The 25759-nt window shown below is 42.5% G+C and overlaps 1 protein-coding gene across 1 annotated transcript in view; it reads right to left on the bottom strand.

Annotated features, from left to right (window-relative positions):
- LOC126456088 (sodium/hydrogen exchanger 9B2-like) overlaps positions 1 to 25759 on the bottom strand; it is a 123883-nt gene that overhangs the window by 86396 nt on the left and 11728 nt on the right. The window contains exons 2-3 of the mRNA XM_050091844.1: positions 14052 to 14208; positions 7328 to 7409 (exon numbers count right to left, since the gene is read on the bottom strand). Of these exons, the coding sequence (XP_049947801.1) occupies positions 7328 to 7409; positions 14052 to 14157 (188 nt within the window). The 5' untranslated portion in view covers positions 14158 to 14208. The remainder of the gene's footprint in view (positions 1 to 7327; positions 7410 to 14051; positions 14209 to 25759) is intronic.

The following is a 25759-nucleotide window of genomic DNA, read 5'->3' as shown; positions in this document are numbered from 1 at the left end:
CCCCTCAGGTTACGATGCAGAGCAACCTTAGACCATTGTCACATTTGAATGCACGACAAATCTAGATACCGTTCGATTCGACCAGACGGTCAAATGGAGACCCACAATGATACCTCGCTTAAACTCTGGCAGCTGCTGATAACGCTCTCTCACACATATACACGGCATCTCTGTGTCCTTCACAGTGATTATTCAACATTTGGTGCTGTGAATGCCCCTTATTTCCCTACTAGGTCTGGTAACAACGCTAAACGTGAGTAACACTAACACAATCTGGTGGCCTGTGGTGTGCGTACTGTAAGACCTTCGGTACACACACAATCAGATTATTTGACTTGCCGCTCTAATGAAGTAGGCGAGTGTCAGCAATATGTCTCGTGGTCTTATTGTGGCATGTTTATCTTCTGCCGTTAGGTCAGACGATAGAAATGCCACTTGCACGCTTAAGAGTAGCAGATTGACGGTGACCAACTTTAAACAGAACTTGATTAATTTTCACACACATTTATTAAAATAAATAAAAGCATAGATATTACGTAACTTGATTCTGGATGCTGTTTACAATTGACAATCTGAAGTTCCTTTGGTCTTGGTACGTTAATCTTATTCTCACATATCTCTGATACTTGACAAAGTGTCTAGTCATTTATCTTCATGGCTATGTACAGGAATAAGGTAATCTTATTAGGCACAGACTGAAACTTGGCTACAGACTAATGCAGACTGGTACAGACTGGTGCAGACAGATGCAGACTGACTAATCGGAGGTCTGTACACTCGTTATAATACCTCGTGCGTTCATGTTTCACTGCGCGATTGTGATCCGCGAGGCGAAAAGGTTCTACGCTAGCAGCAATCTCATTGGCTGCGTTACATATTAATACGCGGATCGGCGGAAGCAGAATTTGGGCCGTCTCTAAGACAGCGCCATCTCGTAGTGCGGAGACGGACGAGCGCTGCGCCTGCGCTGTTGTGCTTAGCGGGGCGCGCTCTAGTGGGAAGGTAGTGTACGCGCTGACTACGCGGAACTATGTACACAACATGGGCATTCTATCTTTCTATCTGCTACAGAGAATTGTAACTCTGATCATTTATACACCCCCCCCCCTCAATGTTATGTACGTGTACAAAGTTACGTTGACATCTAGCTAGGTTGTCTGGGGCTTCACTTTTTTTTGTTAGATAGTGTTCTTAGGTCTTTGAAGGAAGTGATAGCGAGTAGCAAGTTGTTGTTAGTTACCTGTAGTTGGCGCATTCACGTCAGAAGAGTGCTGAAAGCAATGGTGAACTGCATGTATATCTGTGAATACGTTTCTGTCTGTTTATAAATACATTCATGTATAAGAAGTCATGTGTAGTGTTGTCTACCCAAATGCGTTTCCGTTTTCTTGTAGTTGAAGAAGTTTGATCCGCACTTTTACTACTACCGCTGATATAATGGAATATGGCCACAAAATCTAAACTGTATCTGTACGGTACTTCGAAAAATCAAAAATTTGCATTGGTGATGTAAAGATGATGGTATTCTATCAATCCCCACATTTTATTATGATCACCATTTTAAAAAGTTTCGCACCACTGGCAGGGTATGGCAGGAGTACAAAGCTCTTTGTGTTCTCCCACCACCTCTCTTTTGCTAGTCTGGCCCACTTCATTACAGGAGTGAGAAAATGTGACTTTGCCAATGTTGATACGTTGGTAGCAAGTGTATGTTACTTGGCGGTGCCCTGCTTCACCCCCAGCCCCTTGACTTTTCCATGCTATCACCACTCAATATCTGATTTTCTCTTTCTCTGGTTTCCCAAATCATCCATTACTACTCTGATCAATCTATGGAGCACGGCACTTGGCGCACAAGCTTGTGAGACAGGAAGGTGAGCGAGGTGCAGCTGGATTCCACGTTGGATTAGTGATACCTCATCAAAAATGTGTGTGTGTGTGTGTGTGTGTGTGTGGGTGTGGGTGTGTGGGTGGGTGGGTGGGTGGGTGGGTGGGTGTGTGTGTGTGTGTGGGTAGGTGTGAATTCCTAAGGGACCAAACTGCTTAGGTCATCGGTCCCTAGACTTACACACTACTTAAACCAACTTATGGTAAGAACAACACAACACCCATGCCGAGGGAGGACTCGAATCTCTGCCGGGAGAGGCCGCGAAATCCGTGACATGGCGCCCTAAAGAGCGCGGCCTCTCCGCGCAGCCATAAAAAATGCAGGAGCTTTATTTGACAGTTTTACACATCAGTCTAATTGGTTGTTCACAAAATCCTAAATTACGAGGGTCAGATTGTGATTTTCAAACCATTAATTCCAAATACTGAGACGTTGCTTTAGTCCATGCCATAGAGTTTCCATGGCACTGCAAGAAGTTGTTCTCATGGCCACAGCCTGCATCCACACACTCTTGCTGATGTGTGATATGCAGGACAGATTACATGGCGTATTGCTCCTCAGATTATATAGGAAGTAGTTATTGTTGGATCCAGATGATTTCTCTGCAGGTGCTGCATAGTATAAAATCAGTCTAAATAATGGTCGCCAATGTAGCATCCTTGGCTGGCGCCCTACGATCCAGCCACAAGCAACACAGTAGGGTGCTGTGGATTGCCGCCCTGGCAAGGCGCCTGCAACAGAACCGCATCTCATCCTGCTTGCTGCAGTCGTTGCAGTATCTGGGGTGCCACATGTGCCGTATACAGCGCTAATGTTTTAAGCACTGGTTCACCCCACTAGCCACGTGATACTCGCACAACTCCCCGGTCTTCCTCCATCGGACGGCCTTACAGGACGCTGCCCAGAAACTCAACAGTCAGTGCATATTCCCGTGTCAGCTTAAACGTCTCGACCTCAGCATTCGCCGTCGGAAGTTCGGCGAGAGTATTTTCCATAGCGCAGTACACACCATACAGAACGTAAGACACAGTGCCGGATATATCGACTTTGCCTACGGCAGAGTTTTCTTACTGTTACAGACTGTACGCGAGTTGTATCTTCAAGAACAGTTATCGTGTTAGTCTAGTTTCTCATCAGGTCAGGATAAACTTTCAGTTGCATTCATTCTGAAACTGTTTCAGTTGCTACCGACAGCCAAACGTTATTGTGTACTCCCTATGTCAGCAATAAAGTTCTACTGCTCTTAGCTACCTGGGCACGTCTCTTTTCGTAGTATACATCACACACAACAGGATACTAAAACCATGGCGCACTCTGAGCCATGAGCTAGGTTAAATTTCTCACTACTCCAAAGCCTATAATTAATTTCCTGTAGCAATACAAATACTATCAGAAAAATTCCGAGATCTAACGAGTGAAATGTAAAATGCACACCACTAACAGTTCATACGCTTCGTCTAACTGTACATTAATAACTTCCGCTGATAATCTTCACAACAACAGAACACGTATATTGAAAGTCATACGGAAAGAGTCACCCAAAAACACTACGCTCAAATTTCAACAGAGACAAATATAGTTTCTTACCTTAAATGAAAACCTCACCAAATCCCTTTCGTTCACTAAACACCAATTTCCAGCTAGCTACTTGGCTCCATAACGTAGTTTGAGGTTTCTGACTATTGAGCATGTGCACACTCGCTAAATGGCAAACTCGCCTAGAAAACTGGAATGGCTCAATGCGAAATCCACGGCCGCTTATGGGAATGTACTTTTGGTACCTCTCAATTTTTCTTACTTTAAGAAAGTAGCTGGTTGTTCACTAAAGGATCACCCCCTCCCTTCTTCTGAGACACCCTACGAAAGCACCCTCTCCGTCTCAGCGGGCACGTGATTTCTACACCCCATGAAGGCTGTCGACCAACTCCTTAGTCACGTAGACTCCAGACCGCTCCACGAAATTATTTTCCATTAAATCTTTCCAGCCAGTCTGAATCAGGAACAGAATGTAGGCATTTTCATTGTCCATTTCCTGCTGCCATCAACAGACCTTCTGAGAGGGGCAGCTTCCTGACAGTGTTTTCAGAAACCTTTTCTGTAATGAAAATCACACCGCTGCATCTTTCGGCTAATGGTACAGTAACATCTTGAGATGTTCAAGAAAGAACACGCAGTCTCGGTTGCAAAATGGAAATGCTTTTTCATTTGTATAATTTGTGACGCGTTTCACACTCACAAGAGCATCATCAGACATCGAGTAAAAACACTCGAGTCCCACAATCACCAAAAATGGCACGTCATCCAGGAAAATATACAGGGCACATCCACGGGCTAAAAACACTCGAGGACCACTGGCAAGAATACGCGTAAACACAGGTCGATGTGTCCTGTATATTTTATTGGATGACGTGTCATTATTGGTGAAAGCAGGACTTCCTGTACACTTGCCAGTGATCCTCGAGTGTTTTTACTCGATGTTTAATGATGCTCCTGTGATACGTCACAAATTAAATGAATGAAAAACCATTTCCATTTTGCAACCGAGACTGCCTATTCTTTCCTTTCCGTAATGGGTGTCAGCTCCGACCGCAACGTATTTAGGAGGATTAAGGAGAACAGTCCTTAAAATAAGCCTAGTCGGCTCCGACCGCAACCCATTTGGGAGTATTAGGAAAAGATCGGCCCATCGCCCTCAGGCTGAACAGAAACCTCCTTCTCCCTGTAGCTGGAAACTAACTGAGGCGACTGCAGTTGCGAAGATTCTAGCACACATGGGCGACGGGGAAATGAAATGTTACAATACAAATCCAGCGTCTTAATTATCTAAGATTTACTACGATGCATAAGGGGCGATTTAAAAGTTGCCGTTCGAAGATCACGCTAACCCCTTGCCTACTTGCAGATGTCACGCTGGGCTGTACATACGCTACAGAAACGACTCTGACGGAAACTTCTTGATCGTCCGCAATAGTTCATCTCCCTTCGGATTGACTTCAAACTGTGTTGATCCACAGCAAAAACACAATGCTGAGGCACTCTCAACTAAGCGTCTCTGACATAGTTTGTCTGGCCATACCGAACATTAGACGATAAATTATGCAAACTGCAACTTATAAACTAAACCGAGCGAGGTGGTGCAGTGGTTAGCACACTGGATTCGCTTTCGGGGGGACGACAGTCCAAACCCGCGACCGGCCATCCTGATTTAGATTTTCCGTGATTTCCCGAACTCGCTTCAGGCTAATGCCGGGATGGTTCCTTTGAAAGGACACGACCGACTTCTTTCCCTATACTTACCTAACCCGACGGGGCCGATGACCTCGCTGTTTGGTCCCCTCCCACAAATCAACCAACCAATCAACCTTCCATTAACTACACAGAAGAAGAAAAAACGTGCTAGAATAGTAACGCTATATTATCAAAAATTATGAAATAACGATGCACAGACCTAACAAGCGGACCGCGCCTATTTGTCATCATCGATTTCGTCCAAATTTATGGCGTACGCAGCACTTGGAAAAGCAATAAAATCATAGAAGTGGGAGTTCCAGATGGCGAAGCGTTTAGAAAATATAGCGTAGTTTCCAGGCATCTATTGACGCAGCTGAAAGAACATAGAACGGTAATCGTAGAGCTGTTGGGTCAAATCACTGTGCGGAAACTTTAATTTTCAGTTTTTATGTTATACAGCAAAAAACTGAAATAACGCTCAATACATTGTATTTATTACCATTTTCGTAAAACGGCGTGAAAAGGAAAACCGAAGTAAGGAAAAGGAAAACCGAAGTAAAATTTGGGATGTGAATAAGTTTCCGGTGAGGGTCGTAAGGTATACATAAGAACTTGGTGTATGAAGTTAGATTAAAAAAAAAAAGAGAGAGAGAGAGAGAGAAGCAATAAGTCTCTCGTAATCTAATGTACATTATAAAGGCCCCAGTTCTGCAATTGCTTGGTCGTTTTATACTTTATATAAAAACTTTTTTTACATTCATAAAAGTTCCTCCCTCGTCGCCTAGTTTGTTAGCAATCCACGCATAATGCATTATTTCTACAAATATTGGCAATGATGGCTGGCGATGTTCAGTGAAATGTATTTTTATGCAGTCTCCTCGGAATGTGATTCTCTTTCTTTCCCTATCGGACTAGAGTTGTTTTGAAGCTTTTTGATCAAATTCTGTAGCTGACTATAAAAACGTACATCGTACGGTTACACTAACGGAGTGCGTTTGAGGTGGTATCATTTTAATACTGCACGATAGCAATCCTTCTTCATCTTGAAAAATATCGTCATGTTAGTGTGGATATGTTTGTCCTCCCCACAAGTCATTTAACAGAATAAATTTCTTATTCTGCACGTAGAAATTCGTCAGAAAACTCAAAAAATTTCTGTATAACGCTGTTCGTAAGGTTTCCCTTTCCTTTTCATACCTATTTATGAAAATATTAATAAACTGTGTGCGCATTATTTCTGTTTATTTCTTGTGCAAGTATTGTAAAAATTGAATATAAAAGAAGTTTTCGCACAGGGACTCGACTCTACAACCTTCAGGTTACCTTCCTCCACTCTTTCTGTTGCGCCAGTCGCTGTCTGAAAATTACGTTAATATATGTGGCTCATGCCTCGTCTGACCCGCGTCAAAAATGCTATATTTTATAAGCCCCTTGCCATCCGGTGCTGCCACTTCCGTCAGTTTCATATCTGACTAAATTCATATAATATAAATCTGGAGGAAATCAGTGATGACGAGTAGGAGCGGTCCCGTTGTAAATGACCTCGTAAACAAACAGTAACTTTTTACTGATGATGAAAGGGGACCAGTCTGCAGGCGCCGGAGCAGTACAAGAACTGACAATGGTCGGTACACTTAACCATACTTGTTTCAGTTCCGTCACACGTTTGACTCGTTATCAAGTTTCAAACACTCCACAAAAATCAGAGATAAATACTGCAATGAAGAAGCCCTTTAAATGCTATCCACTCTTTTGAAACCAACAAGCTGTAGTTACTAGTTCGACACAAACCTTGTGACCCATTTGCATCGCTGTTTTCGGGGCATAGTGTAATACTGAAATACGGCTCCTCTTTTTCCTTGAACGTAGAGTACCGAGCGTGCATCTGGGTAGTTAGGATGGTTTTGGCGAATTCTTGGCCATTGGTGTGTTATGTTTGTATTGTTATAAATGGCTCTGGATATGGAAGGTTAGGAGAGACTGAAACCCAGTGACCTCTTGTAGATTATTCATCACCATTAGCTGAAAAGGACCACAGAACTAAACGTCACGAATTGATAGTGTGCGTATGAGACAGGATTTGCAGAGGAGGCTGAAATCGAAGAATTGTCGACAAGTTAGTATCACCTGGCATCTTGTATGAAGTGAGCAAGTTTCTGATAATATATTTCGTACAAGACCTTTAGAACTGATTTTGTCTCAACTTACATTTTTACTCTGGAAGTGTCTGAGCTCTCTTCGACGAGATCAATGGTCGACACCGACACGGACGTCGCCACTTCTGATTTAGCTGAAAGAAAAAGAGTGATCATATAATAAAATCACAAAGGCAAGGACACAACCTCGTCGTTATTAAACAGTTATTTCATTCACAAACATATGGTATGTTCACAACGTCCTGAGTGAATTATCAGCATGGGGCGGGGAGTGGAGGAAACAAACTCGGCCCACCGATTCCCACCACTACGACCGTCGAAGGGAAGAGATGGCGCTTTTGCCTCGTAGCACTTCACATGTGCTTACTGGTTGGGCACGGCGCAACTTTACAGTTATTTCGTAAAAGCTACGGTACACAATGATGCTGGATCGCCAGTGTTGGGAGTGGCTGGACGCAACACATTACAGAGCCAAAGTCGAGCGATCTCTGCATATCCAGAACTAGCGATCCCTATTTCAGTTCTAAACAAATAGTTGCAACTGCAACTTTTTTAATACTATATTTATCAGTTAATAATAATCTCTGTGTCATAATTACCTGTCTTGACTATGTCCTGGTTTACGTATACAGAGTGTTCGAAAATTCTCGTTGTACATTTCTAGGATTTGCAGAGGGGAATGAGTAGATAATATTTTGCAAAGGAGTCCATGTCCGGAAATGTCATTCAACGACACCACAGAGAGTCAAAGCTATGGGCACCGGCGCCACAAATATATGTATGTGTGATTTCGTGATGATGTTACAAACTTTCAAGAATGATGGAGAAGAATAACATTACCAATTTGAGTTAAGGGTCCCTGTACCGGAGCTGTAAGCGAAAACCGTGCTAATACCTCTGACAGTGGAATACATGCAACTGTATCGTTGTTGCTAAGACTTTAGGGTAGGCGACTTCCACAGGTGATAGTATGGACCAAAATAAGAAAAATAGTCCAGTAAACATGGGCTCTAAAATGCATACCTTAGGATCTATGAGCACTTGTTCAATAGAGGAGATATGTTTCACACTTGTGAAGATGAACTGCTCATAGTTCCTCAGGTATGCATTTTAGAACCCATGTCTACTAGACATCCTTTCTTGTTTTGGTCCATACTATCACCTCTGAAAGTTACATTCCCTTCACTTCTAGCAACAACAGTACAGTTACAAATATTTCACTGTCAAGGATATCAGAACGGTTTTCGCTCACGACTTTCGATTCGTTTGTTTCCGGTACAACGACCCCTACCTCAAGTTGATACTATTATCCTTCTCCATCATCCTTCAAAGTCTGTAACATCATTAAGGAATCACTTTGTGTATACACAATTTTACAGGCTTCGGTGCCTGTAACTTTGGCGCTCTGCAGCGTCGTTGGATGACGCTTCGGACTTGGGTTTCTGTTCAAAATATTAAGTACTCACCACCCCCCCCCCCCCCCCTACAAGTCCTGAGAGCTTGTAATGGGAATTTACGAACACCCTGAATAGCTTGAAGAACATTTTACGACAGAGTAGCATGCGCCCAGTGCTTCGTTCTAAGACACATGCATCAACACTCGATTTTTTCATCGCTGATACTCGAATTGTCAGCACTGACTGTATTCCTAAGGTGTGACTGATCGGAAATTCCCACTGTAAATTTCTAGGACTGGCAGAGGGGGAATGAGTAGATAATATTTTGAATAGGATTCCATGTCCAGAAACGTCATTCAGCGACGCTACAGAGCAACTGAACTGGGTGACTGACTTGTTGGACTCCAGACGCCAAAGCCAATGGAATAGCTCACCATGTCACGCGGACTGGGAGATCATCGGACTTTGTACAGGCTGTAATAACAACCAGGCACAGGATTGGCAAAATGCGAGATATCAGCACATTTGATCGTGGCCAGATGGGAGTCCGGCATATGAGATACTCTATTTCCGATATTACTGAGTTACAGAGCTTTTTTGCGTGTTATCGACTCAAGTGAGGAAATATATTCCCACTAGTCCACTCAGCGGCTGACTATGAAGCATTGTCAAAGCGGGCAGAGCGACCACAATGCAGCTGTCAAATAGCTAGTTCAGTTCAGAGTAACAACTGGTGAGGAGTCAAACCATCCAGAAGAACGTTGTGAAAGTTACATACAGATTGTGTTCATCGATTTGTTCAACTCCATTTCGTTGCAGATGAGCTGCACCTCCCAAGACAATGCTCCACCTTATTTCGTCAGAATGGCTTGAAGAACTTTACAAGGGGTTGAGGGTAGTTGTGAGTCTCCCCATTGACCTGACCTCATTCCTATTGGGACTCGAATGGTTCAGATGGCTCTGAGCACGATGGGACGTAACATCTGAGGTCATTAGTCCACTAGAACTTAAAACCTACTTAAACCTTACTAACCTAAGGGCATCACGCACATCGATACCCGAGGCAGCTTTAGAACCTGCGACCGTAGCGGTCGCGCGGTTCCAGACAGAAGCACCTAGAACCGCTCGGTCACAGCGGCCGGCGGACTCGAATGTAAAAATTTGATTTTTCGAACTCTAGTTTCCCATCTGGGCTATCTGAAAGAGATCAATTGTTTCATTGTAGTTCGTCTGACTTCAGAGATAAACTGTGGTACAGCCCGAGCTTGTGACACACATCAGAACACACAACTTGTGGCCCGAGGCAAGCAGAAGACGAGCACACACATGTAGTGTTACCAGACGTGTACAAATTCTCCTTCAGCCTGCCTTCTCCTAACTCCACCGCAACCATTAAAGCAACTCAACGTGCCGCAAAAAAGACACGAGGGTAGGGGCCTAATTGTGTACTGAAGCACAATAGTTAAAGCAGGGATTTCCGCAAGCATGGCAAGCTTCACAGGACCCGTTGAGCGTGCTACACCTGACAACAAGTCGCGCTACTAATCTAACGTGACTAACCAGATATATGATAACTTAGGTAGTTTCACTGTAGCTCATTTATCATAACGGTGGGAGTAGCAAAATGAACAAAATAGATTGAGAAGGAATAAATAACTAGAGAATATGTACCAGTCAGAAAACAGAGTCCAAGTCCATCAAAGGAAAAGCTGTCGTGACCTTATGAGGCAGCTTCAAATGAATCGGTAGTTGTATCCCGAAGTAAATTGTGTATAAAGTTACTAACCACTCATTGCGGAACCTCGAGTATCTTACGACATGTTTGGAAATTTGATCAGCAGTTTTGTTACTTGTGAAATATTTCGAAAGAGGGCAAAGGCTCTCAGTGGATGGCAAGTGTGTGGAAATGTGTGGTAAAGAACTGAAGTCATTTAGTTGTATATTAGGCAGAATTTAGAACTAGCATTGATTGAAATACAATAGATAAATAATAAAATGGTTATTAAAAACCACAGTAGTGCGAAGAGGAATTAGTACGAGACAAAAGTTTCTTCTTCCAGACATGTTTTTCTTACGTTAACATAATATGAAAAACGAACTTCGTGTTTGCTTAAATGCAATTTCGGGAATTAAGAATGAACTATTTTAGCAACTTGAAATGAATTCAGCAAACACGTAGTACACATCCTGAAACAAGTAATTAAAATTGGTGTAACGGGGATCATATTTGGCTGGAACACGCTAAGGTTACAGAAAACAGATTTCCAAGACCTTGCTGTCGTTGCAGTATAATATACGTTCCCAGATTCCTAGGTGCAAAGGATCTCGACTTTCAGAGACGGTTCTGCTTACTATAAAAAACATGTATTAGAGGTGATCTGATGACGGCTCGAATTGAGAACAACCAGTGATAGTCGAAAGAAGGGGCAGAGAAAACCGTTCGTATCGAAATAAACAAATAAGCACGAAATACGTCGAAAAGATAAAAATGACAAATAATATCCGCCATTTTCTGCCCTACAATGACACAAAATGATTACGTATTTATTAAGCCTCGTCTTGTGATACTCGGGTAAAAAAAGACTTTTCATCAACTTCTGTATCCTATGTTAACACCGCAATGAAAGAGTACAGAATAAACTGCTACGTAGCCTAGCATAGCGGGAAGACGGGCATACAAGCAACATTCTCGTAGCCTGCTTGGGTTGGGCATAGCTTGGCTAGGATGGGAGTAAAGCAGCCTGCCCGTTCCACTGACAGCATGCAGCATCTTGGCTGTCTTGCAAACAGGCGAGCACGGGTAGGTTAACAGCGGAGTGTGTACACCTCTGAGAGTGACAGTAAACTCCACTACTCTCAAAGACAGTCAGATTCAGCAATCTGGGACAGCAGAGGTGATGTGGAAACGACGAAATTACTGATCATAAGCTGATACAAGAGGAAAAGAAGTGCATTTAATATCTTGTTTACTGAAAAAGTAGCCGTAAGGAATTGTAGGAAAACAATAAGCTTCAACGATATTTGGTTCTAAGTTATGCTTCGGATTGTTCAATAGTACGAACGACAGACTATAACGTGGCAATACTTTAATCAAAAGCAGCTTATTAAAAGGATCCTTTTGCAGGCACCCTTCGCAGTGTACAATCACCCCTCCCTCTCTCAGTTTCTCTGACTTGCTGATGTAGTTAATTAACAATGCTCCAGAGACGGGTCAGAGATCGAATTACTGTTGTAACATCTTTGGGAGTCAGAGGTACAACTAGCAGAGTGAGATGCACGACAGTAAAAGACGAAGGGAATTGTCATTATGTCACAAACATAGAGCCGCAGTCCGCCACCTTAAGTAGCTCAAAACATTAGGTTCACCCCGTTTACACCTACTTGCGTCGTTTACAGGTGTGTTGATCGATCCGATCGTAATCTTAAGTTTAGAGGTACCACATTTCGTTCGTAAGTGGACCCATTCAAGCAATATGTTCATTTGTATGTTTGGTTATTCTTCAAAAACTGACAGAGTTACTGGCGAGAAATATTCCACGAAAAGAAGCAAATACGCTATTTGAAAATGGTATCTGTTCCCGAAAGAACACATTTTCAGCTGTCCCCATTGATGTATATCAACAACACCTGTCGGCAGCTAAGAGTTTCGATTTAATTATCATTTCAAATAGGCTATTGTTGGAAAGGTAGGCCTATGTGTTCCACATGTAGGCTATCACTACCAAAAAATTACCTACGTACATGTTATAGCAAAATATCCATTTTACTGCCGGCCGGTGTGGCCGATCGTTTCTAGGCGCTTCAATCTGGAACCGCGCGACCGCTACGGTCGCAGGTTCGAATCCTGCCTCGGGCATTGATGTGTGTGATGTCCTTAGGTTAGTTAGGTTTAAATAGTTCTAAGTTCTATGGGACTGATGACCTCAGATGTTAAGTCCCATAGTGCTCAGAGCCATTTGAACCATTTTGCATTCCGCTGCCATTTGGACCATATCCATTTTACTGGAACTAAGCGTTTGAGACCATGCCCGTAATCACTTTTATAGTATTGCATAACGCTGTAACATGTTTTTAAAAAATTATATCTTTTCTTACCCTGTAACTTGCTATTATTGGCCACACACTGAATGTCGCATCATAGGTAAGATTTCAAAGTGAAAAGGTGTGTAAACTACAGTGAGACTTCTTGTATTTTTATTTTTTAGTGACAATCTAATAAAACGAGAATTCTATTCTGCGTGGAGGTATAGTTCTTTGCAGTTCTGTTTCTTTGACATTTCAAGAATCGTTCACTTTGTTGACATCCACAAGATACGATAGCATGCCTTGCTTCTTTCCTCATTGCACACGTTAATCGGCTAACAAGGAAATCGTAGGTAAGATTTTTGCAAACGTGAACATTAAAAATGCTGTGCATATGGACATAAAAAATGCTGTACGTACGATTTAAAACCTGAAAATGTAACGACAACAAGCAGCAGCAGCGAGGAAACAAGCAATTGTTTCGGAGTTCCAGCTTTATTTGCTATCGGTACAAATACAAGTAGAATTAGATGGATTACGAAAGCTTCCTCTTTACATCATATCCTTCTCTTATTGGCTATTGAAAATTATCATCAAAAACCAACTTACGTTAACGAGGCCAAAAGTTTCGTATTATTAAATATATATCCATGAAGAGACAAAAGTTCAAAATTATCATCCTCACACAATGTTATTCATGAAAGCACTGCAGTTTTTAGTGTTTAAAACAGCTGTTGCGTGCGCGCGACAGAAATAATGAACAAGAAGCAATCGTAGACCATAGTCCGCTATTTAAGATGGCGGCAGGCCGCTTCCCCTATCGCTTCAAAACAACGTACAGTGTAAGTCTAGAGTGCCATCCCCCTTCTTGTTTTACCTCCATGGTGAGATGTTACTCTGGGGTACATGGAAAGGGTAATAGTGTTCCCTCCGAGTCAGCCGAATGTGACGTCGTTATGACGTGTAAACATTGTATTGAATACCACAGAAGCGATATATCGACTTTTGTGGTCATTCAAGACACTAAATGGCGGTAGCCATTCTAGCAGACGAATTAAAGGAGCAGCTCATTACTTCTTCAGTAAGCACATAGAATACAATTATAAAAGTCTGAAACACATGAGTGAGTGAAGGAATAAAACCAAGTCAGCCTGCAACTGCATTCCGGCGTCAGTTGTGTCGAGTAAATGCAGTTACCGATGAACTACAGCTATATCGATGCAGTCCTTATTATCTTTCTCACTCTTACACACAACCTCCTTTGCTAAAGTCTGGTAGTAAGAGTTGTGGGTGGGTGTTACAAAAACTCAAACAGTTTACAGAGTGGGCAAGAGAAGGAATGTGGTTCTTACTTACGTCTACTGTCCTCGCCGACGTCAGGGGGTGGTGCCATCCTCATCTTGAACTCTGGCTCATTGTTGGCAGCTGCTGTCACATCAAATTCCTTTCTCTCCCCGAACATGTTGACTTTCCAGTTTTACCACTAGCTCTAGATCTGCAGCAATAAAGTCACCTGCGAACAGAATGTCCAGTGTCATGTATGTGAAGTATTTTTGAATGATTTCGTGATGCCCTTAGCCACCGTTCTCTTTATTTAATGTGAGATTGTACAATTTCGGCCTTAAGCCATTTTCAAGTATCTAAAATGGAAGTATTATACCTATGTTGAACACATTAGTGTCACTTGTGATTTTAACATAGTTACAAGTCATACCTCTAGAAGTACTAGGGACATTATAACTTACTTTATCAACGATTTTTTATTGGTATATTATGCCATGTACATCCTTTCTCCTATGTAATTGTCGCAAAATAAATTCGAAAAGGTTTTTCCCTATGTTGGGAGCACGCTACTTTCGAACAGGTGTTGTAAGGCTCTTATGTATAAGATCGATGTTTTTAACGTTCTTACACTAATAAGATTACAACTGTTTTAAAGAAATTTGTTAATTAAGCTACATATATATCTTTCTTTTCAATTATATTTAATTATCGTTATCATTGGTGTAAATATGACTGTAGATAATTTTTTTAAAAATAACTTATAAATATTTGTTACAAAGATCTTATATACAGGGTGTTCATTTTAACTGAAGACATCGAAATATCGCCAAAACTACACATCGGATCATAAAAAGTCCGCTGTATGAACGGCCACGCACACTTGTAAATGCCGACCGCTGTGACCGAGCGGTTCTAGGCGCTTCAGTCCGGAACCGAGCTGCTGCTACGGTCGCAGGTTCGAATCCTGCCTCGGGCATGGATGTGTGACTGATGACCTCAGATGTTAAGTCCCATAGTGCTTAGAGCCATTTGAATCATCACTTGTAAATTTGTAAACCCTAGTCTTCCGAAACACCAAATCATCTTTAACGGAACGCAGGAGCGCTGCTGTCTTTGGTGGAGAGCAGTAGCACACAGATGACACTTACAGTCCATGAGAGATGCACAAAGCACCGCAGGTTCACCCAGCTCTTACAACCTAATAAATCGGCGGTACAGAACACTGTGTTGACAAATGTGTGTGTGAATCCCTAAGGGGCCAAACTGCCTAGGTCATCGGTCCCTGCTGTATTGACACTGGACTTTCTATGGTGTACGATAACGTCGGAATTTTTGCCTCTAATTCAACTTTCCGGGACTCAGTAATGAAAGAAGCAATTGAAATTCCGTTGGCGACGAATTTAATTAAGAGAGATAGCGTCTTCAGCTTGGACAAATCATGAAATCCGACACTTTCTGTAATAAATTCACAAAGACGTTACAAAGACTCAGCTCGCAGTGTTCATCGATATCACAATGTGGATCGACCGTGTCGCCATAGACTACTTTCTTGCATATGTTGTACCTCCTTGCCGCCGATCCACGTCTCTGGCGCCTGTGCTTCTGTGGTCGCACGCGCACTGGCGCGGTCCGCTGGTATCAAGGGACGGAACAAGTGCTGGAGCCCGGTCACTCGGGTCACTCTGCTGATGGCTAGACGGTCTACAGCCGATATATCGCAAGAAGAAACGAAATTAATGCGGCTGCAAGGAAGAGTTACAACACCTCCGCAGTGTTTATTGCCTGCACACCTACCCATCGTTTGGAAAACAGACGTGCAAGTGGATGGTGAATGTTGCGGACACAGAAGAAGAAATTGAAATGATCCTGATTTAAGAAGACTGTATAAGAAAAGTTGAGGCTGATTTTGCCGAGCGTTTTTCCAGAGAAAGTTCGCTCTCTTTCGTTCTTTTACAAGGTTGTGAACACCCTTATGTCTGATGGCAGCGTACAGACCGGCAAAAGGAAACGAAGGAGAAGCTAATGAAATAACTATACTGGCGGCAGTGCACAACAGCCCATGATGTAGGTGGTATTGTCACCGTACTGCATCGTCGTAAGTATCATCCATACCACGTGTCACTGCATCAAGAACTTAATGGCGCAGATTTTCCTTCGGATAGTGTTTTGTGAATTGGCACGTCAACAAGTGCAAACAACCCCAACGTTCTTTGCTGATGTACTATTTTCCGATGAGTCTACATTCGCAAACCATGGTAGCGTTAACCAGCATAACATGAATTACTGGAATGTGGACAATCTCCACTTGCTATGGCAAGTTTACCACAACGTCCTCGGACGGTTATCGTATGATACGTCGTCATGGCGAACAAACTCATTGGTCCATATTTATCGACGACACTTTGAATGGATACAAATATCTAACGAACGGTACTGCTGCAGGATGTTGCACTGCACGTTCGACGACGTATGTGGTTTCAGCATGACAGTTGCCCAGCGCATTAGGCAATTGAAGCAAGGGAGGTAAGGACCGTGTTTACACTGGTCGGTGGATCGGCAGGGGTGTCCTTGTTAATTGACCCGCTAGGTCACCAGATTTGCCGTCGTCGGGTTTCTTTCTGTGGATACTTAAAAGATAAGTTGTACCAGCAAGTGCCAACAGGCTGTGAAGATATGGTCGACCGCATCAGAAACGCCGCAGACATGCTTCTATCATTTGTAAATCGGATCAGGAAGTGTTTTGAAGTTCGTGGTGCTACGTTTGAACACATACTCTAATTGGAAAAGTAGAGTATTGTTCGCCTTGAGCCTCGGCCACAGTGGCGCGTCGAGTAATCCCCTCTCCGATATGTCGGAGTATTACAGTGTAGGGTTTTCCAATTAGAAGTTTTAAAGTACTGGCCTGTCCTACCCTCGCCGCATGGAAGTGGTGTCCAACGCGCCATTGAATATTCAAGGGCCACTGAGAGAATGTCGTAAATCACGATTGTGTACTCATTTCTATTCTGTGGCAAAACAAAGAAAATGCTTCAGACAAAATGTATGTAGATTTTACCGTAGAATCGTAATCTGCAATGAAAAATGGGAGTTTCCAATGAAGATTTCAAAGCTGCCTTCACGCCACCCACGCACGGGTTGGGATTGGGGGGGAGGGGGGTTTAGATTAGATTAGATTAGATTAGATAAGATTAGTTTTTCGTTCCATAGATCCGTGTTGAGGAGATCTTCGTGGATGTGGAACATGTCAATTTTTTTATGCTGAAATAACAGTACTAGTAGTATGAATATATACAATACATTTTAAGCAGAAATAAAAATGCTAATAGTATGAATACATACAACACTTTTTTAAGCTGAAATAGCAATACTAATAGTACGAATCCATACAATACATCACTTGTTTCTATTAAAAAATTCGTCAATGGAGTAGAAGGAGTTGGCCACTAGTAAGTCTTTCAGGCTCCTTTTAAACTGATCTTTATTTATAACTAAATTTTTTGTGTTTGCTGGCAAATTATTGAAGATGAGTGTTCCTGAGTAGTGGACCCCTTTTTGAACTAAAATAAGTGCTTTTAAGTCCTTGTGCAGATCATTTTTGTTCCTGGTATTGTATGTATGAACTGAGCTGTTTGTTGGAAAAGGAGATATATTATTTAGACAAAAATTTCATCAAGGAGTAAATATACTGAGAGGCAGTAGTTAGTATACCCAGTTCTTTGAAGAGGTTTCTACAGGACGTCCGTGAATTTACTCCACAAATAATACGTATTACACGCTTTTGGACTCTGAAAGCTTTTGTTTGACTTGAAGAGTTACCCCAAAATATTATACCATATGACGTTATGGAATGAAAGTAGGCAAAGTATGCAAGCTTTTTCACTTTTATGTCGCCTGTGTCTGCTAACACTCGAATTGCAAATACAGATTTGTTAAGGCGTTTCTGCAGTTCTGTGGTGTGCTCCTCCCAACTGAATTTATTATCAAGTTGTAATCCCAGGAATTTAAGACTGTCAACCTCTTCTATCTGCTCTTCTTCATACTTTATGCATATGCTGGGTGGAAAAAAATATCATTAGCAGATCTTTCTAGAACTACACTCGACATACTGTTTGTTTCAATACTTGTCTCATCTGCAAAAAAAAAAACGAACTCTGATTCTGGCAGTGTAACTGATGAGAGATCATTAATGTACACAAGAAAAAGCAATGGCCCTGAGATGGATCCTTGTGGGACATCACATGTAATTTCTTCCCATTCTGATGACGACTGATGAGTTAATTCACTAGTCCCTTGTACTGACACCCTCTGTTTCCTGTTAGCGAGGTATGACTTGAACCATTTTGCAGCGCTGCCAGTTGACACCATAGAATTCTAGTTTATTTAAAAGGATGTTGAGGTTCACACAATCGAGTGCCTTTGACAAATCACAGAAAATACCTGCTGCTTGTAACTTGTTATTTAATGAATTAAGTACATTTTCACTGTAGGTGTAAATAGCCTTTTCGATATCAGAACCCTTCAGAAATCCAAACTGTGTTCTTGATAATATGTTATTTGTGGTCAGATGGTTGAGAAGCTGCCTGTACATTACTTTTTCTAAAATTTTTGAGAATGCTGTCAAAAGTGAAATCAGTCTGTAGTTTGATGGTATCTCTTTATCCCCTTTCCGCATATTTTAACCAGTCAGGAAATGTCCCAGTTATAATTGACTGGTTGCACAAGTAACTTAGAACTGTGCTAAACTCACAAGAACATGCCTTAATCAACTTTGTTGATATTTTATCGTAATCACTCGAATGCTTTGTTTTTAAAGATTTTATTATGGAAGTTATTTCTTTTGGTGAAGTGAGTGACATATTCATGTACCTGAAGCTATTTGTAAAGGCTAGTAACGGATATAAAGTCGAGTGTAGTATCACTGGGCGTCTCTCTCCGAGATATTTCAATGTCTTTAGTTAAAAGTCATGTATAAAATCGATCACAGTACTTCAATGAAACAGTATTGGAAACCACAAGACTCGAACTACTTTATGTTAGCGTGATCTTCCGCATTACAGTAATATTTATCACCGAATGCAGCGACAGTTATAGATTCTATGGTTCTGTGACGCTTCGTCGTAGAATTGGTAAAAAGTTGTTTAGGAATTTTTCATTATGCAGGTGTTTTTGTTTATTTAAAACTATGTCTGACTGGTCTTATAGGTCGATGTAAACATCAGTTTCTTTCATTACGTCCATAATTTTTCCTTCCTGAATATGTAACATTTGAAGTGATTCATCTATATTAGGTATTTTGTAGTTGGTATCTTTGAAGTGGGCAGTAAAGTTGGATGGATTACTGTCGCTTATTGTTGTATGTTCTTTAAATCGTATGCTAACTTTCCTTCCTGTAGGGAGAATACAAAATTTTGCGAATTCTTAACAGTTAATTGCGAAAACAGTGTTCCGTGGTATAAGTCTCAATAATCGTTGTAGATTGTTAAGTACTCCTGTATCTAGCGTCTAATTTCGTACTCTTGAAACATCGAGTAAATTTGTCGGAAACAATACCCAGCTATGTCCACACAAAATATTATTTCACAGGTACCCTCACTGCCTTCCATCAGAGGACATTTAAATATAAATCTGGCGGAGGGATTCTGACAATTTGTCTCTGTTAAAAACATTTCTACCATTCTTTTCTATTTGAAATAATCGTAACTAAGATGATATTGCATATGTGAATCACTTAGTGATTGCCACTATTCATCTGGTAATCAGAAGATGACATGGTAATAATCAACAACAAATCGATGTCTCTATCGTAAATTGTGAAAACTCGAATCTCATGAGTAACGTAACCACGTACAGTTGTTATACAATAAAAGACTTCTGCAGCTACTGTACCAAGGGGTCCCTTCTACAACTTAATGAATAATTCGTCTGGAGGTAGCTTTCTCATTTAGCGTAAGTGAACATACACAAACATCGATGTCTACTTATTGAGTTGAGAGTAAAGCGACACACCTAGGAAATATTTTTTTCTAGTAATCTGAATGAATTAAGGTCTCAGTTTGCGTGAAGGGCCATTATTGATAATTTTTTTCATCGAATATACTATTTCTGATCCAAATTTTCGAAAAGCACTTAATGTTGGGTATAAGTTAACAAAGATAAAAAAAGTCAGTCATCAGCTGCGCTTTTTAATCTTCGTTGAAATACACTCCTGGAAATTGAAATAAGAACACCGTGAATTCATTGTCCCAGGAAGGGGAAACTTTATTGACACATTCCTGGGGTCAGATACATCACATGATCACACTGACAGAACCACAGGCACATAGACACAGGCAACAGAGCATGCACAATGTCGGCACTAGTACAGTGTATATCCACCTTTCGCAGCAATGCAGGCTGCTATTCTCCCATGGAGACGATCGTAGAGATGCTGGATGTAGTCCTGTGGAACGGCTTGCCATGCCATTTCCACCTGGCGCCTCAGTTGGACCGGCGTTCGTGCTGGACGTGCAGACCGCGTGAGACGACGCTTCATCCAGTCCCAAACATGCTCAATGGGGGACAGATCCGGAGATCTTGCTGGCCAGGGTAGTTGACTTACACCTTCTAGAGCACGTTGGGTGACACGGGATACATGCGGACGTGCATTGTCCTGTTGGAACAGCAAGTTCCCTTGCCGGTCTAGAAATGGTAGAACGATGGGTTCGATGACGGTTTGGATGTACCGTGCACTATTCAGTGTCCCCTCGACGATCACCAGTGGTGTACGGCCAGTGTAGGAGATCGCTCCCCACACCATGATGCCGGGTGTTGGCCCTGTGTGCCTCGGTCGTATGCAGTCCTGATTGTGGCGCTCACCTGCACGGCGCCAAACACGCATACGACCATCATTGGCACCAAGGCAGAAGCGACTCTCATCGCTGAAGACGACACGTCTCCATTCGTCCCTCCATTCACGCCTGTCGCGACACCACTGGAGGCGGGCTGCACGATGTTGGGGCGTGAGCGGAAGACGGCCTAACGGTGTGCGGGACTGTAGCCCAGCTTCATGGAGACGGTTGCGAATGGTCCTCGCCGATACCCCAGGAGCAACAGTGTCCCTAATTTGCTGGGAAGTGGCGGTGCGGTCCCCTACGGCACTGCGTAGGATCCTACGGTCTTGGCGTGCATCCGTGCGTCGCTGCGGTCCGGTCCCAGGTCGACGGGCACGTGCACCTTCCGCCGACCACTGGCGACAACATAGATGTACTGTGGAGACCTCACGCCCCACGTGTTGAGCAATTCGGCGGTACGTCCACCCGGCCTCCCGCATGCCCACTATACGCCCTCGCTCAAAGTCCGTCAACTGCACATACGGTTCTCGTCCACGCTGTCGCGGCATGCTACCAGTGTTAAAGACTGCGATGGAGCTCCGTATGCCACGGCAAACTGGCTGACACTGACGGCGGCGGTGCACAAATGCTGCGCAGCTAGCGCCATTCGACGGCCAACACCGCGGTTCCTGGTGTGTCCGCTGTGCCGTGCGTGTGATCATTGCTTGTACAGCCCTCTCGCAGTGTCCGGAGCAAGTATGGTGGGTCTGACACACCGGTGTGAATGTGTTCTTTTTTCCATTTCCAGGAGTGTATATTTCAGTTGCTGAACTGCAGCTATGAACAAGGTTGTTGGATATAAGTGTTTCTGAAATGAGGTAAATGCAAGTAATGTAACAGATGGAGGTGGTGCAGTAGTTAGCACAGTGGGGAGTGGACTCGCATTCGGGAGGGCGATGGCTCAAAGCGGCGGGTAGCCATCCTGATTTACAGGGGTGGACAAAAATATGAAAACACCAAAAACACAATACATTACCATAACTAACATAGCGTAGATAAACCGTTGGCATTCAATACGGCCTCCAGTCGTCTCGGAGTGGATAAATACAGATCCTGTCTAGTTTTCGAGGGAATCTTATATCCTTCTCCTGCAAAATAGTGGGAAATTCAGATAACGATGATGGAGGTAACCACAGAAACAAAGTGGACCACATAGCCACAATAATGTTAAGACCTGGTGACTGTGTTGGCCAGGAGAGATCCTGGTGCTCACAAAACCAGTCCTGGAGGACGCGAGCTGTGTGAACAGGCGTCCTGTCGTCTTGGAGCACACCGTCATCACTGGGGAGAAAAACATTGCATCACGGGATGAACCTTACCAGCCAAAACGGTTACATTATCCATGGTAGTAATGCGACTTTGCCGAGCAACCATGGAGCAAATGGAATAGTATGATATGGTTGTCTAAATTATCACCGAGTCTTTGCCGTGTTTGATTCTCGGGACACAAACGGCCAGAAGTTAGAAACAGTGTGGAACAACTCTCATCCCACCAAATGACATCCTCCCAAGTTTTATGGCTTCAGCACCACGGTTTCCTATTATGGGCATTTGCACCACTAACTGTGGTTCTGGAATTCCAGCTCATTCTGAAATTCCCTGCTTACGGAGCTCCATCCGTGTTGTCTTGGTGCTGACAGTACGCGCGAGTGTGGTATTCAGTTCTGCAGTGACTTTTGGTGCTGTACTTCTCCTGTTTTTCGTCACAGCCCTCTTCAATCACTGTCCGTCACGATCAGTCAACAAATGCTTACATCCGCGCTTTTAGTGCCTGACGCTTTTCCGCTTTCCCTGTAAGCATTATAAATCTTCGATTTGGTGTCTATTGAAACATCAAACACTTCTGCTCCCTTGGTCACCATACAATTTTCCAGTGTTCGTACTCACTTAGCTCCGACATAATGCAGTCACAACACAGAACACAGTGCTGACCACGACTGACACGTACTGAGGACACTGCACAGGTGCCGTTCGTGATTATATACAACAGCGCAACCTGCAGACATGGCTAGTATCTGCATTTCTGTTCAAAACAACGACTTAAGAAACGATATTTTGACGCTCGCTTGAAAAATTCCGGATCCCTGTAATAATGAAAGGAAGGAAGATCAGAATTTAACGGCCTGTCGACAACAAGGTCATTAGTAATGGAGCACCAGTTCAGGTAGGGGAAGAAGGGAAACGGCATCGGCTGTGTCCTTTCAGGGGAACCACCCCTGCATTGCTTTAAGCGATTTAGGGAAATCAAGAGTGCTGGATCGGTATGTGAACTACTGGCCAACAGAATGTCATTGTCTTACCAGTGTCTCAGTGTGAAAAATAAAGGGTCGTGGAATATTTTACAAAATTACGTGATATTTCGGCTGAATTATCCAACCATCTATGCCGTAATATTGACGGTGCAGCGCTCCCGCCTGCTCACTGAAACACATCGTTTGCGCTATTGGGCATCTAGACACAGACCATAACAGCCGCAGAAATGTCACTTAGACGACAAAGATGAAAACCAGTAGCATATCCTTTGTAACAGATATCGTATCACATGTTCTAGTTTATAAACACTAGGCATTAACGAGAGGCGCATTGCACCATTATCGACAAGAAATGACTATTTCAAATGCCAGATTACTCATTTTAGCCAAGTTAAAACCTCCGTCGCGTGTAAGTAAAACTTTCGTCAAACGGACTACAATGGCTTCCGTAATCTAAGAGACCCGGAAGGATGGTGGAAGTTATTAACTGGACATTTTTATAATCCATGGAGTGGCATTTTGTGGTATTCTTGTGATCCATCCAAGGGATTTGTCTGTGTAAATCATGATACCCCCTTACTAAACGGCTTTATGCGCAGCTGGTTTGAATCAAACTTAACAAACACAATACGAAAGGTTATGCTGAATGATTCAGACAATGTCGGAAAGATAGAAAATTTTAGTGACTGGGGAATAATCACAAAGGGAGTCCCATAGGGCTCAATTTTAGGTCCATTCCAATTTCATATATATGTGAATAACCTTCCACTTAACAATCAACAAGCAAAATTGGTACTTTTTGCAGACAACCCTGGTGTGTGAAAACACACTTGACCTCTTAGCAACAAATAATCCTGAGTTAATAACGAACATCAAAACTGATTCAGGGATTAGTGAACACAGAGTTGTAGGGATGTCGAATATTGTAATCCCCAAATCCTCGAAAAATAAGTGAAAAACATACCTAGTCAGAAAAGCAGATAAAGTTCACTCGACGCCTTCCTAAGAGACAATCTCCACTCATTCCAAATTAATAATGTAAGTGTAGACCAGAAGTGGCATAAATTCAAAGAAATAGTATCGGCAGCAATTGAGAGATTTATACCAAATAAATTAACAAACGACGGAGCTGATCCTCCTTGGTACACAAAACGTGTTAGAACACTGTTGCAGAAACAACGAAACAAACATGCCAAATTTAAACAGATGCAAAATCCCCAAGAATGGCGATCTTTTACAGAAGCTCGAAATTTAGCGTGGACTTCAGTGCGGGATGCATATAACAGTTTCCACAACGAAACTTTGTCTCGAAACCTGGCAGCAAATCCAAAGAGATTCTTGTCGTATGTGAAGTATGTTAGCGGCAAGAAACAATCAATGTCTTCTCTGCACGGTAGATACTATCGATGACAGTGCTGCCAAAGCAGAGTTACTAAACACAGCCTTCCAAAATGCCTTCACAAAAGAAGACGAAGTAAATATCATAGAATTCGAATCCAGAACAGCTGCCAACACGAGTAACGTAGAAGTAAATATCCTCGGAGTAGTGAAGCAGTTTCAATCAGTTAATAAAAGCAAGTCTTCTGGTCCAGACTGTATACCAATTAGGTTCCTTTCGGAGTATGCTGATACATTAGCTCAATACTGAACAATAATATACAACCGTTCGCTCGACGAAATATCCGTACCCAACGACTGGAAAGTTACACAGGTCACACCAATATTGAAGAAAGGTAAATTGCAGGCCCATATCGTTAACGTCGATATGAAGTAGGATTTTAGAACATATATTGTGTTCGAACGTTATGAATTACCTCGAAGAAAACGGTCTATTGACACACAGTCAACATGGGTTTAGAAAACATCAGTCCTGTGAAAAACAACTAGCTCTTTATTCACATGAAGTGTTGAGTGCTATTGACAAGGGATTTCAGATCGATTCCGTATTTTTGGATTTCCGGAAGGCTTTTGACACTGTGCCACACAAGCGGCTCGTAGTGAAATTGCGTGCTTATGAAATATCGTCTCAGTCATGTGACTGGATTTGGGATTTCCTGTCAGAGAGGTCACAGTTCGTAGTAATTGACAAAAAGTCACCGAGTAAAACAGAAGCGATTTCTGGCGTTCCCCAAGGTAGTGTTATAGGCCCTTTGCTGTTCCTTATCTATATAAACGATTTGGGAAACTATCTTAGCAGCCGTCTTCGATTGTTTGCAGATGACGCTGTCGTTTATCGACTAATCAAGTCATCAGAAGATCAAAACAAACTGCAAAACGATTTAGAAAAGATATCTGAATGGTGTGAAAAGTGGCAGTTGACCCTAAACAACGAAAAGTGTGAGGTCATCCACATGAGTGTTAAAAGGAACTCGTTAAACTTCGGTTACACGATAAATCAGTCTAATCTAAAGGCCGTAAATTCAACTAAATACCTAGGTATTACAATTTCGAACAGCTTAAATTGGAAGGAACGCATAGAAAATGTTGTGGGGAAGGCTAACTAAAGGCTGCGTTTTATTGGCAGGACACCTAGAAAATGTAACAGACCTACTAAGAAGACTGCCTATGCTACGCTTGTCCTTCCTCTTTTAGAATTCTGCTGCGCGGTGTGGGATCCTTACCAGATAGGACTCACGGAGTACATCGAAAAAGTTCAAAG

This window comes from Schistocerca serialis, chromosome 2, assembly GCF_023864345.2.
Source record: "Schistocerca serialis cubense isolate TAMUIC-IGC-003099 chromosome 2, iqSchSeri2.2, whole genome shotgun sequence".
NCBI classification, from domain to species: domain Eukaryota; kingdom Metazoa; phylum Arthropoda; class Insecta; order Orthoptera; family Acrididae; genus Schistocerca; species Schistocerca serialis.
This window is presented reverse-complemented; position numbering and strand designations above follow the sequence as displayed.